Below are 13,908 nucleotides of genomic sequence, written 5' to 3' on the forward strand. Positions count from 1 at the left end.
CTGGGAGTTCTTCCCTGGCGAGAAGCTGCCAGGGCCTCTTTGTGACGGAGCTGGGCCAGGCCTGGGCCAGGCTTGTTTTCACAGCTGTCCTGCGCTCCAACCCCGGAGCAGATCCCCCTATACCTCACACACTCAGCTTGCTGGCGAAGTGAAAAAGAATGTCGAGTGTAAATCTTGCTCCACGTGTGTTCTGAGCTCCTGTGGCTCCCGGTCTCACCCAGGGGCCTCTCAGGTTGGTTTGAATATCGAGCCAAGGCTACAGGAAAGGTGACTGCTTAGCATAATAGCCAGGCCTCCCGCCCCTCCGGGGTGAGGGGCAAATCTACTCTGGTGTGTGCAGGTGTGCCTTCCTTTCTACAATGAGGCCATTGACAGGACCTTAGACTGATGGGACCACACACTGATCAGGGCCATCACCTCATGTCATGGGAGAGCAAACTGCTTGTCTCATAAGTTCAGTGACTTAGATGGGTTCCAAAGACTCCCCCTGCTGTGACGGCATATGATTTACGAAGCTGTAGAGACTTGAGATTTTTGAAATGCCTTGTGGGAACAGAGTTCTTTTTGTACCCCAGACTGTACAAAGCACTTTTCTTTCTTTGGTCTTTGGAACAGCCTTTGGAGTTGGGCATTCATTCTTTCCCTTCACTGAGAGAGGAAACAAAGTTACCAAAAAAAAAAACAAAAAAAAAAAAACAAAACCACAGCTAGTAAGACGCCGTCCAGGCATTCTGGCATTGGGAACTCCTCTCCATACCTGTGACGCCACTGGAAGCTGAGCCTTGGTCTTGTTCTAGGACCAAAGGTAGCTGATGATGGGCGGCATTGGGCTCACAATCCCTAGGAGAGTGTGAGTGAGCAGCTGGGAATGTGGAGTCCACAGGGGCTGTGGGTTAGCATGGCCTAGGTCACTGGTTAGCAGTGGTGGGTTAGCATGGCCTAGGTCACTGGTTAGCAGTGGTGGGTTAGCATGGCTTAGGTCACTGGGGGATGGTGAGTTAGCATGACCTAGGTCACTGGTTAGCAGTGGTGAGTTAGCATGACTTAGGTCACCAGTTAGAGGTGGTGAGAGCTGATGTGCTGCACGGCAGAGCATTTTCTGGAAATATGGCCAGCTTCTCACAGGAGAAGAGTTGAAAGGTTGCAGGTCAAAGAATGCACACTGTTCCCAGACCTTCCCTTGAGGGTACTTGGGCAACATGCTGTCTTCATTTCTCTGCAAAAGTCTTGCTGTGTCTGCTACTCGTTTTGTGAATGTAGGCCAACGGGAACCCTCCCCTGCCCCCAACTGTTTCTCTGACAAGCCTGCAGGCAGGCAAAGATTGGTTGCCCATGGTGTTTGTCCATATATTTTCTCTTTCTGTCTCCCTCTCTCCTACTTTCCTTCCTTCTCTCCATTTCCCCTTCTCTCCCAGAGCTCTGTATGGTGAGAGGATTGCATTGCAGTCAACACATGTACTAACACCTCACTTATTCCAAGTCATCTGGGGTAAGTGTCCGAAGTTCAGATCCTTCAGGAAACAGGCAGGCATGGGGGAATACATGAGCCCACTGGACTGCATTACTCTAGTTGAAGCCCCAGATCAGCCTCAAACTCACTGTGTAGCTGGGGATGACCTTGAACTCCTGATCCTTCTGCCTGCAACCTCTAAGTGATAGGATTGCAGAAATGCATCATCATGTCGTGGTGTTGCAATTTTGAACAGTAGCCGTAGGCTTGATGTCAATGGATATTTTGGGTGAGTGTGTGAAATCTAGTTGTCCTATGAATTGGCAAGTTATATTAGCCAAATTTCCATTTTTTTAACAAAACACACAACACTGTTTTCAATAAAGTTTTATTTTTCTTGTAGTTCCATAGGCTCAAGGACATGCTGACCCCTGCTCGGCTGTCACGATGGCCTGTGGGTGATGGGTCACATCAGGGGGAGAGTGCAAGTTGGGATTGTGTGGCGAGACAGGAAGCAGGAGAGTCAGGTTCCCTCTTACAGCAACGGGCTGTTATGAAAACTTCTCAGGGTCCCAGGAGAGCCACCTTCATCCCTACTTGTAGGAGGAAACAGTGCTCTGCCATTAACCATGTGACTTATTAGAGGCACATACAGATGAAGTAATAAAAGGGCGGTTTACCACACTGCTAACCACACCCACTTTAGACATGACTAAAGACTTATACGGACGTAGGCGGTGAACTATGTCACTAGCCAGCCCCACTTTTGGGCATGGCTAGGGGCGCTATGGGGGAAGGTATAAAAGACTGAACGGCAGAAGTCTCGTTCTCTTTTCCGGCTTTCAGGCTTCCAGTTCGGCAGTGGAAAGCTACTCAGCTCATCTGGGTTACTTGTTTGTCTCTTGTGGGTAATTTCTACAATAAATACTTCTACTTCAGGAAGTGTGCCGTTTGTTGTTGCAGCATCACCTACTAACACAGGTGTACCTACTGAGACATTGGATTTCTATTAGTTCATCTCTCTTAAAGGTCACGCATCCTCTTAGCACTTGCGAACAGCACACAATTCCTTAGCTCTCAGCACCTCTGGGGGAATAAATCATACCTAACCTGTAGCAGCAACTATTTAAGCAAAGTCCTCTTAAAGACTGAGTTTGAAATTCCGTGCATGTGCATGTATCTGTGTGTATGCACATGTGAGCGCAGCACCATAAGTGGCCAGAAGAGGGCGATGGTTTTCCTGGAGCTGATTTTTACAGACCATGGTTTGTAGCCATGTGGGAACTGGGAATTGAACTCAGGTCCTCTGCAAGAGTGGTTAAGTGCTCCTACATGCAGAGTCAGCTCTCCAGTCTCTAAGCAAAATCTTAAAATGCTGTGCAACATGCAGTCAATACAACACGTGGCTAGAATCAGTCCCCAGCTTTCCCTTTTCAGTTCTATAATGCGTTATTGCTGGAACATTTATGAACTTTGCTGTGTGTGTGTGTGTGTGTGTGTGTGTGTGTGTGTGTGTGTGTTGCCCTTGCTTTGGAAATTATTAGTGCTTCTGTGTTTGCTGAGAAGAGCTGTGTGAACTTCAGTGTGGACTGGTAAGACCAGGTTTCAGCATTCCTCTTAAATAGTCGTGTAGCCCCGCTTGCATGAGTCTATAATAAATAGCTGTGAAGCCCTGCTCACGAGTCTCTCGGTTCGATTTAAGAATCTTCATCGATGAGATGAAGCTGCTGGTGAATGAATCCTTAACACTTCTACTTCCAAAATTCCATGTCCATGGCTTGAGTTTAGCTCTATTTTTGTTTGTATTTAACACACCCAGACTAGGTACTTACAAGTGCAGGCTTATGCTGCACTGTGGAAATATAATTGGTTGTAAATTAAAAAGAAGTCCCTGGAGGCTGCTTTTTTTTCCCAATAGATTTCCTAGAAGGAGAGGCTAAATAAGGGTCACCCTAAAATTAAATGCGACTATGATTTTTCAGTGGCAAACACCACCAGGAACTCCGTCTGAAATCTGGGGGGAATGGATGGGAAGATGGGATCCATATTAGACAAGAATAGCGGTGATTCGGAGGAGACTGAACCCTTAGCCATTGGCTGCTGGGAATGCAAAGTGGAGCAGTCACCTTGAAGAAGTTTGTCAGTCCTTCAGAATATCAAGCACAAAGCCTTTCAAACACCATCCAGCAGTTCTCTCCCTAGTGAGATGTGTGTTTTTAGAATGTGTCATGCCCAAGTGTTTACAGCAGCATTAGTCACAGTGCCCCCAAAGCAGGGAATCTCTGAGGTGTTTGGATGAACAGGTCAACTGTGGCTCAGCGTGGCAGTACACATCTGTAATCCCAACACACGGGAGGCTGAGGCCGGACTGTGAATTTCAGGTCAGCCTGAGGTACACAGTGCGTGTGAGCCCAGCCTCAGCTACACAGCAAGATCCTGTTTCCAAAGATACAATAAAAATGAGGACGGCTGAGATGGCTGGGTGGGTAAACACACTCGCCGCACACGTCTGAAGACCTAATCTCAATACTGGGAACCCACTACAGGAGAAAACTAACTCTGAAAGCTGGCACCTGTACACGCGCTCTGGTATATAGACACCACGGTATGGACACCACACACACACAACAAAAACAATAAAGGCAGTAAAATGAAGCAAGCCCCTCAAAAAGGAGGCATTCCTATTGAATGGATTATTCTTCCATACGGGAGTTCCGCCCGTGCTACTCTGTGGATCAATCCTAAAGACACTGTGCTAAGTGAAAGAAGCCGGCCGGAGCGGCATAGGATGGGATTCTGTTCCTCTGCAGTGGCCGGTGTAACAGCAAAGACAGAGATGACAGAATGGGGGACACTCAAGGCTGGGAAGGGTGAAGGAAATGAGTTACGCTGAAGGATATGACACTTCTTTTCGTGGTGATAAACATGTCCAAAATGGTCTGTGGGGATGAGTGTGCAGCTCTGTGCGCTCACAAACCCCACTGAAGCGTAGTCTTTCAGCGGCTGCACTATAAGGTGTTTATCTGTGTCCCAACGAAGCTGCTTAAAAGAAATACAAGGATGACAAGGGATACTTAAGAGAAGCAAGGGAAAAACAAAGACAAAGGCTAGTGAGAAACAGGAATAGGAGTGTTATGCATAAGGAACCTGGGCAGAGGGTTCAGGGATGAGAATACTTCCAGTTCAAATCCCCAGCACCCACATAAATGACTGGGCGTGGCTGGCTGGCTGCCTGTAACCCAGCTCTGTGGGGAGCAGAGACAGGAGACTGTCTGGGTTTGTAGCTGTCAGTTTAGCTCTAGGCGCGGGGAGACTCTGTCTCAAGGGAATAAAGGTGGGGATGATGGACAGGACGCTCAGCATCCTCCCCTGGCTTCCATGCATGGGTGTACCCCGCCGTGTGCTCACCCCTAGGGGCTCACATTCCACACACTCACGAATATTTCACTAGTATATAGATTTAGAGGTACCCAGTTGATTTCAAGAGCAGCCTTTTATGAGGCAAATTGTGACCAGGGCAAGTGATGGTTAATAATGAGAAATGGTGATTTTTCATTCTTGGATGTGGGCCTAGGCATTAAGCTGTTTTATTTTATTTTTTCCTGGGTATTTTTAAGCAGCGTTTTGAGCTCCAACAGTCCGTTGGTCTGTTTTTCGGCTCCATTTGTTTGTTGGCTGGTTTGAGTTAGTAATGAGGATGCATATGGCAGGGGACACTCATGACATCAGTACTAGCAGAACTGTCAAGATCCTGCCAAGTCCCGACGACTTGCCCCAGGACTTGAAAAACCAAAATTGCAAAATAGCAAGCGTGGAGGACTTGCTAATTGGTGTTAAGCAGGGAGGAAGTTTGTTCAAGTGCCAAAGGTGACAACATTCTGGCAAGAAGCTGTTTAATTCCATTGCAAGGACAGTTTCAGTGGGGTTGAAACCCAGGCCATGTTTTGTTAGGTTCTCTGGGAAGAGGGCTCAGATGTTGGGCAGGGAGAGAATGGCAGCCCATAAGGGATGGAGGGCTGCCTGCCTCATCTTTGGGGGGCAGGGCTGTTCCCTGGGTCCTGACTGTTACTGAACAGAAGGAAGGGCAGTGTCTCTGAAGCTACATGAGTTATCAGAGGAATCTGATCATAAGGATATTTACATATTGAAAGCTTCTGCTCTTTTTGTTTTGTTTTTCAAGATAGGGTCTCTCTGTGTAACCCTGACTGTCCTGGAACTCCCTTTGTAGACCAGGCTGGCCTTTAACTCAGAGATCCACCTGCCTCTGCCTCCCTGAGTGCTGAGACTAAAGGCGTGCGCCACTGCCACCCTGCAAAGTCTTCCTTTTAAAGTGTTGCTGTAGTGACCAGTCCCCCGTTTTAGCAGCCATTACAGGCTAACATGTGCTTGTATGACCTTGCCGCTCCTGTCCCGGTCACTAAGGTCAGATGCCCTCCTCGTGGCAAGGAACCAATCAGAAGTTAGCTGGCAGGGCTGTGCTTTACGACTCTGGGTGTGCTTCACGGACAGTGCACAACAGTGACGTGCAGAACATAGCAACCGCCCTGGGAGGCCTATGGGCCATAACAACCAGTTGACCAATCAACACAGGGCAGATTGCCCAAACTTAGAAGCACACCAATCCTGAGACTGTTTCATACCCCTAAACACTCCCTTATGCTGCCTTTTAAGGTCCCTGCCTCGAAGTTGCTTGGGGTCTTTTCTCTAGCCATTCATCATGGTGGCGGGGTGAAGGACCTGAGCTAATGGGTTTAGCTTGTTAAACACCTACAAGGCTTTTGCAACGAAATGGGAATACTGAGTGTTACACAGCTCAGGTGGAAAGGTATCCTGGAGCTCAGGAGCCAAGGACCACCACAGGTTGTAGTAAGCTTAGCAGCTTACAGCCTTGCCCCAGGGAAAGGCTTCCCAGTGTATCGGCTCCACTCAAGCAGGGTCTTCCAGCTGGGGATGTTCCCCTAGTGTAGCAGTTTTGCTCTGCAGGAGGTTGCTACAGTTTAGCTCTGATCCAGGAGAGCAGAGAGTGGAGAGCAAGAGCTGAGAGCAGGAGCGGAGTGTAACAATTCCACTCTGCCAAGGGAAGGTTTCCCCGGCAAAAGTGTTACAGCCCTGCTCGCTCTGCTCTGCCCAGGGTCACCTCTGCTCTGCCGCAGCAAGCTGAGCAAAAGAAGATCTTCACCCAAAGCTCATCCAAGGGGTTTATTGGGAGGAAAGGATCCAGGAGAGTGGCTGCTGTAGTGTGAACGGCCACAAGCTGAACAGACACAGGGTTTATATAGGGCTTCCAGGGTGGGGATTGGTCAGATTTTAGTGCTGAGCTCAGATTGGCTAGAGCTCTGCTCAGGGATTGGTTAGTTTTCTGCACAGGATTAGGGTCAGATTTGGCTCTGGTTTCAGGGCCAAAGTGTGTTTCTTTCTCTGGTCCTTTTTAGCCTTTTGGCTCCAATTTTAGGGCCAGGGTGCATTTCTTTCACTGACTCTGATTCCAAGGACAAAGTGTGTTCTTTTGGCACTGGTTTCAGGGTCAGGGTACATTTCTTTGGTTCTGGTTGCAGGGTCAAAGTGTGTTTCTTTGGCTCTGCTCAGGGTGTGTTTCTTTGACTGGTCCCTTTTCCCTACAGAACATGCTTATTCAGACCACTGTATTCATGTACCCCAAAGTGGGCATCACAGATGTCCATACACTGGTGAAGATAATCTCTCACTGTTGAGATATTATCTAGTGCATTTGGAAGTTTGTTGGGGGAAGTCCTGTGCATTTGTCAATAAAGCACTGCTGGCCAATAGGAATCTAGATAGGTGGGACTAGGAGTCCAGGAGAACTCTGGGAAGAAGAAACAAGGAGTCGAGATGTAACGTCATGGGGTAGGAAGCCCGGAAACTATTCTCCAGTAAGAGAAACACTTAGATTAACAACTATGGGATAAATACTTAAGTCAGAGCTAGCCAATAAGAAACAAGCAAGGCCAACAGCTTCATAATTAATATAGCCTCCTGTGTGTTTATTTGGGACTGATGCAGCTCTAGAACCAAGCTGGCGGGAAGGCTTCTCTCAAAGAAAAAGCTTCTCTTAACAGAAGTTAAAAAGGAATTAAGTACTGGTACATGCTACAACACGGATAAACTTTGAAAAGCCGTTTTAGGGTGTTCCGAGTCACCTGAAAGTCCAGCTGCAGGGGATCTGATGCCTTCTTCTGGCTTTCAAGGGCACTTGTACTCACATATACATACCCCCACACAGACGCTCACAAGTAATTAGAAATAAAAAAAACAAAGTCAGGCCTGGGGGTACACACTTTTAATCCCAGAACTTGGGAGGTAGAGGCAGGTGGATCTTTGAGTATGAGACCAGCCTGATCTACAGAGGGAGTTTCAAGATGGAACTACATAGAGACACTGTCTTGAAAAATGAAACAACAAATAAAACCCAAAAATGAAACAACAAAAAGCCAGACAACAGCAACCAAACCCACAAAAAACAAGATAAAGCAAAACAAAACCCCAAAATCTTAAAGATGACATAGTAAATGAAAAGGGCCAGTCAAAAACTCTCATGATATCCAATATCATTTATATACAATTCCTAGATAAGAAATATACCCAGAGAGATTAGTAAGTAGTCCCCTAGGGTATGGAGGATCAGGGTAGAGGGTGGAAGCTGAATTCAAAGAGTATGGATTTCAGCCGGGCGGTGGTGGCGCACACCTTTAATCCCAGCACTTGGGAGGCAGAGGCAGGCGGATCTCTGTGAGTTCGAGGCCAGGCTGGACCGATAGCCTCCAAAACAATACAGAGAAACCCTGTCTCGTAAAAACAAAACAAAACAAAACAACAACCAAAAAAAAAAAAAACCAAAAAACAAAGAGTATGGATTTCTTTCTGAGATGAAGAAAACTGCCTGAAATTGATTGTGGTGATGGCTGTGACTTTCCCAAACCCACTGAGCTGCACATTGTAAACAGGCTAATTGTATGGTATGGGAATATTTCCCCAATAAAACCGTTACAAAAGAGCCCACACAGAGCCTCTCTCCGAACTTTAGATTCTCTTCATAGGTCTTAACAGCCACACAGAAGGTCTGGAAGGGGTCAAAGAGTAGACTCCTTAGGGAGTCAGGGAAGGAAGTATTGTGCCCGCTTTGAAGCTAGCCTTCCCGCTAGTGGCAGAACCAGGACTCAGATCATCTCCGGACCTCCTCCTCCTCTTGCCACATTAACTCTGTCCCCAGCCTGTGTTTAAGTGTAACCAGGAAGGGCCTGGGAGAAGTCAACACCATCAACAGCTGAACGTGCTCGCTTCCCTTTCTACTTGGCAAAGGCCTTCCTCCTCTACTGGAAGGCGTCTTGAGAAGACAAAGCACTGTAGAGAACGCCCCTTAAAGGGAGAGACAGGCAACACACTGCCCCCCCTCTTCCCCCCAGCAGCATGGGAGGGTCTGTGTGCTCAGGAAAGCACTTACTCTGTGTGTTTGGGATTCAATCACACTTAGCTCACCAACATGCTGTTTTCGCAACAGTCATTTGATGTCCAAGAAACCCTGTGGGCCTCATAAGGCTTAAATTTTTTTTTTTTAATATTTGAACCAGAGAACTGAACTTTGCCAAGAGCAAATGGAACTTAGATATGAAAGGGTCTGAGTTCAGTTTTCACTGAAGACAAAGGGTAAGTGGATTGTGAACGGAGCCAAACGCGGTCTCCCACCCTTCATTGACAGCACATTGTTTTGGCAGACTCTCCCATCCTGAACATCAGCTTTCTTCTCTCATTCCTCTCTAGGGTGTAGCCATAGGCCTATCTTCTAGTTAGGCTTACAAAAAAAAAAGCATATTATATCAATTTGGGAGGACCTCACCCATCATGGCTCCTATAACTATCACTTTCATTAGAGCACATAAAAAATATTTGGAAAAGCATGAAAAGCTTCTCAGAAGCTGTGTTTTCATTTGGTCTACTGCAAGGATTTCATTTTCAAAGTCCTTTAATGTGGGAATTTACTGAAGCAATTTTGCCGTCACCCCCCATCAGTACATGGTCAGGATATTAACCTGTTATCAACTTGATTCCTGAGGAATCAGTATTTATCGGAATGCCAAGGTTTGGCAGATGCTCATTTCTTCCGCTTTGCCTCCTAAAGAGAAAGGCACAATGAGGAGTACTTACATTTCCTCCCTCCCTCCCTCCCTCCCTGCCTCCCTGCCTCCCTCCCTGCCTCCCTGCCTCCCTCCCTGCCTCCCTCCCTCCCTCCCTCCCTCCCTCCCTCCCTCCCTCCCTCCCTCCCTCCCTCCCTCCCTCCCTCTCTTCCTCCCTCCCTTCTCCCTTTCTTGGCAGCAATGGAGACTGAACTCGGGGCCTTGTGCATGCAAGACATATTTACCACTGAGCTAAATTCCCAGTCTTTTTTACTTACAATGAAAATAAAAGTCTATGTACAGGCAAGCGTGTGTCACTGTGCGTGTGGAGGACAGAGAAAACTGAGAAAGGTTTTTCATCTTTTCCTTCTAACAGGTTGGGCCAAGGCATCAAACTCAGGCTGTCTGGCTTGGAGGCAGATTTCTTTACTCTAAGAACTATCTCTCTAGCCAGATAGAGGGGGAAAAGAAGAAGAAAGAAACAAATAACAAAGCAACAAGAAAGAAAACAGGGAAAAGAGAAATGGTTTCAGTTTCTGCCAGCCCAAGATAAGCTTCGAGTCACTCACTACAGGTCATTTTGCTTTTATTCTGAAAAAGCATTTACACTATAACAGTTTGCCTCTAAGTCTACAGTTATGTATTGTAAAAGATTTATAATCTCTTTTCCTTGTGTTAGTTCACCATTATTAATAAAGCTGTAACTACTCCTGCATAAAATCCAACTGTGCAAGTGATTATTTAAAGAATTCAGTATGGAGTCTTTTAATCAAACGTGACAGAAAGCCCATGTCAAAATGACTTAAGAACAAAAGGGAATTTTTTTTTGGCTGACATCTGAAAGGTGTAACGGGAGATGTGGTCCAAGGCGCAGCAAGACTCAGGGCTCAGGCGCTGTTAAGCGGTCTGTTTTTCTCCTCCGTCCTTGCTTCCTTCTGCCTCCTGGGTACCACTGGGAGATCCCATGGTCAGCTCAGGAGTACAGCCTCTGCTGCTGCCTGGTGGAGGAGAGCAAGGTCCCGTTCCAGCCTTATCATGCAAACCTTACCGCATTTCACCCATCCCTTAGCAGACTGTCCTTGTTGGTTTGTGTCTGGGCCACACAGTACTCCCCGGGACTCAAATATCTCCTCACCTGGACCACACAGACTGAAAACAAAAGAGGGAGGGCAGGAGTGACGCTTGGGCTCCAGGGATAGAATGATCATCAGAGCCAATGGTGGGCGGCCCAAACAACACTTGGACTTGTAGAGCTTGCTTGAGGTTAGTTTTCTAAGAACTTTTACAACAGACTGACATAAACTTCTGGCTCAAAACCCAGAAACTTACTGTCATGAAGTTTTGGAATCAGGACGTATAAGATCAAGGTATCTGCGGGGATCACGTAATTTTTTCCTCAAGGGGGAATCTGGTCACGTGTCTCTCTTGGCTTTGTGTGGCTCCTGGTGATCTCTGTGCTCAGCTTGCAGAGTATCACTCTGTTCTCCCACTTTGTGTTCAGATGGCGTTCTCTCTGCTCGCACCGAGAGTCCAGATTGCTGTTATAATTAGTCATATTGGAGTAGGGACCTGCCTGTTCTGTAAGGATTATCACGTGCCCAAATAAGATCAGAGGAACTGGGAATAGTCTATGATTTTTGGGGTGTGGGTGGGAGTGGACACAATTCAATTTACAATGTTTCCACGAACTTACTGTTTCTAAGACCCATCTGATTTACATTCAGGTGCTACAACCCTTTGCCTCCCTCTTTCCACTAAGCAGGCTGGCAGTTTGGATGAGGCTACTTCAGGGACCCCTTACCTAGAACTGTTGGTTTTGTGTGTGGGAGCTAAGAACATCCTAATGCCAGAACGCTAGCTGTTTAACTTTCATCACGTATGAGCTCAAGGACTCTGGGCAATGCACTTGATTCTCCGAAAAACCTCAGTCTTTGAAAACAGTAAAACGAGCACAAATTGCCTCCTGGTGCTTTGGGTTGTCTTGGGTTAGATAGATAGCGATCAGTCTGTGTCAGAGTGTCTACCTACAAAGACATGAGGTCTACAGGCCCAAACCACAGTTAACCCTTCCTGCTCTCACCCTCTGGCAATTATTCTCAGAGCCTTCTTCTTGGGATTTCCCCCAAGAACTTCAAGACCACGAAGGTGGCGTTGCTGTCTTGTAAACAGGAATTCAAGTCTAGTTCAGGGAATACCCAGTGCCGTCTTTTTAAAGTCTAAAGCCAATGACATAAACTCTGAGCCAACTTCTTTCTCCTTGGCAACATGACTATGAAATGCTCGCCGCCTTTTGGTTTCACTAAGAACTCCTACTGGTCCTTGGTGTTCTCTCATGCTATGTTTTGGGTGTGGGCAGGAGCTAGTCACTTTGTTTACAGTCTCTCTTTTTGGCTCCATAAACTTGAGGAAACGAACAGACATGCTGTACCGCATACGTTCTTTTCTGATTGTCTAGGTGCTCACTCAACATGAACTGGAACTTTCAGTACTGGAGAACAGCAGAACCTGTTTGACACGGTGTATCAGGACTTGGGGCACTGATCAGCTTTAAAATATGTGTCCAATTTCGTTTAGTGTCAGGTGTTGCTTGCTATAAGCGCTAGGGTCATAACAATGAACAAGAGAGCCGCTGTCCCTGCTGGGGAGAAGTGTGCAATCTGGGGACATTCGTTTCTGCAGAAAACGTGAGCATTTGCTCAATGTCAGCTATCACTCACTTTTAAACACCCCGCCCCCAAATCAACATTGCTTTGATGGCTATGGTATGTGTGTAGGGTAGAAAGCAAGGGGCAGAATATACTTTTAAAAAGTAGAGTCCTATGAAAATGGCAAAAAACCAAAACAAAAGAAAACAAAAAACCGTGAGGAGAATAGCAGGCTCTGAAGCCTGCAGTTTTAGTAGGTCTCACTGAGGAGACACTGGGAGGAAGGGACTGTGAGTGTGCTCAGCCTTTTCCAGGACACTGAAGGCCAGCAGTGAGCTAGGCGTGAGCTGGGATTTCAACCTGGACGAAATGGGGACTGTCTTAGCTTTTCTTATAGTGATAAACTATTCTGGCAAAGGCATTTGAGGGGGGGGGAAGGATTTATTTGACTTCACAGTTCCAGGTTGTAGTTCGTCATGCAGGAAGGCATAGCGGACGGAAGCAAGAGAGGACTGTGTCATTACATCCACCGCCAAGAGCAGAGAGCTCCTTCCCACCAATTTAGATGGTCCAGGGTCCTCTGTCCACAGGTCTTCCCATATTAAACACTCCAGACAATCCTCACAGACAAGCCCCGGGGTGCTTCACCCAGGTAAATTACAGCGTGTGGCAAGCTGACTACAGTAAACACCACAGGGAACCTCGGGGTAGGCTTGTTCTGGCTGCTGTGCAGGTGTCCTAGAGGTGCTGTGAAAGTGACATCATCAGATAGGTGACAGAGATGATGAAAAGTGGGTGGGTTAGGGATCTGTTTTGAAGCCAGAACCAAGCGGATTTGTGAGGGACATGGACTGGGAAAGAGGCAGACACCATTTCAGGATTTTTGCCCTTAAAGCATGGAGTAGCCACCGACAGAGATGGAAAAGCCCTATTTGGAGAACGTTTTAAGTGTCTGGGGTTAGGAGCTAGGTTTGGCAGCATTAACATTGAAGGGCTCAGTAGTTGTCACCTCAGTGAAGAGAGCAGCAGCAGGTTTTGAAGCTGTTTGAATAAAAAAATCACTTGGGTGACATCTCTAAGGTCTCAGCAAGTTATATCCCTAAAATAAGTTCTTCCAGAGCTGGCCACGACCCACTCGTCTAAGCTGACCTGAAGTCTAGAACCTTCCCGGGATGCACAGCAGCCTCATTAGCTGGCAAAACTCTTCTCCTTCCTCGGGGGAGGAGGGGAAGGGAGAGAGGCGCGGACGCGCGGCATCAAGGCGCCCTCACCCCAAATGGTTGCACAGCCTGCAGGGGTTCGGAACTCTGCCCCCTGGCCACGCCCCCTCCGGCGAGAGGGCGGGGCCTACACCTGGGCGGGGCCCTGCGTGAGCACGCCACAGAGGGGGGCGTGGCCTGCCGGGTGCGCGCGCCTGGCCGCCGGTGATCAGCTGGTCTGCGCTCCCCTGACGTGGGCTGGGGCACGTCACCGCCGAATGGCAGCCTCCAGAAAGCCGCCGCGAGTAAGGTGAGGGGACTGTGCCGGCTGGCCGGCCGGCGTCCGGGCGCGCGAGCGAGCTGCACACCCGGGAGGGTAGGGAAGAGAGGGCGAGCAGCGGCGGGCCCGCGGCCGTCGGGGGATGGCCGAGACTGGCCGGAGCCTTCCGAACTGGAGCCGGGGATCGATCGGTGCAGCCCGGCAG

The 13,908-nt window shown here is 47.9% G+C and overlaps 1 protein-coding gene and 1 long non-coding RNA gene across 6 annotated transcripts in view; one reads left to right on the forward strand and one right to left on the reverse strand.

Annotated features, from left to right (window-relative positions):
- Positions 1 to 9,818: 9,818 nt before the first annotated feature.
- On the reverse strand, positions 9,819 to 13,616 carry LOC121139372. 2 transcript variants are annotated; one of them, XR_005876331.1, is made up of 4 exons: positions 13,374 to 13,616; positions 10,909 to 11,157; positions 10,715 to 10,728; positions 9,819 to 10,577 (listed from the first exon to the last, which is right to left on the reverse strand). It is a non-coding gene; the product is annotated as an uncharacterized LOC121139372 (long non-coding RNA). The 2 variants fall into 2 exon arrangements; XR_005876330.1 differs by lacking the exon at positions 10,715 to 10,728 and having other exon boundaries at positions 9,828 to 10,577.
- Positions 13,614 to 13,908, forward strand: part of Xpnpep1 (X-prolyl aminopeptidase 1) — a 49,604-nt gene continuing 49,309 nt past the window's right edge. For 2 of the 4 annotated variants that reach the window (XM_013115771.3, XM_013115764.3), the window contains exon 1: positions 13,617 to 13,733. Coding sequence is in view for 1 of the 4 variants with exons in the window: in XM_005063469.4 (XP_005063526.1) it covers positions 13,702 to 13,733 (32 nt within the window). In the remaining 3 variants the exon portion in view is untranslated. Of the gene's footprint in view, positions 13,734 to 13,908 lie in introns of all 4 variants that reach the window. The other 2 variants (XM_013115773.3, XM_005063469.4) reach the window with 2 other exon arrangements.

This window comes from Mesocricetus auratus, unplaced genomic scaffold (assembly GCF_017639785.1).
Source record: "Mesocricetus auratus isolate SY011 unplaced genomic scaffold, BCM_Maur_2.0 Super-Scaffold_4256, whole genome shotgun sequence".
Taxonomy (NCBI): domain Eukaryota; kingdom Metazoa; phylum Chordata; class Mammalia; order Rodentia; family Cricetidae; genus Mesocricetus; species Mesocricetus auratus.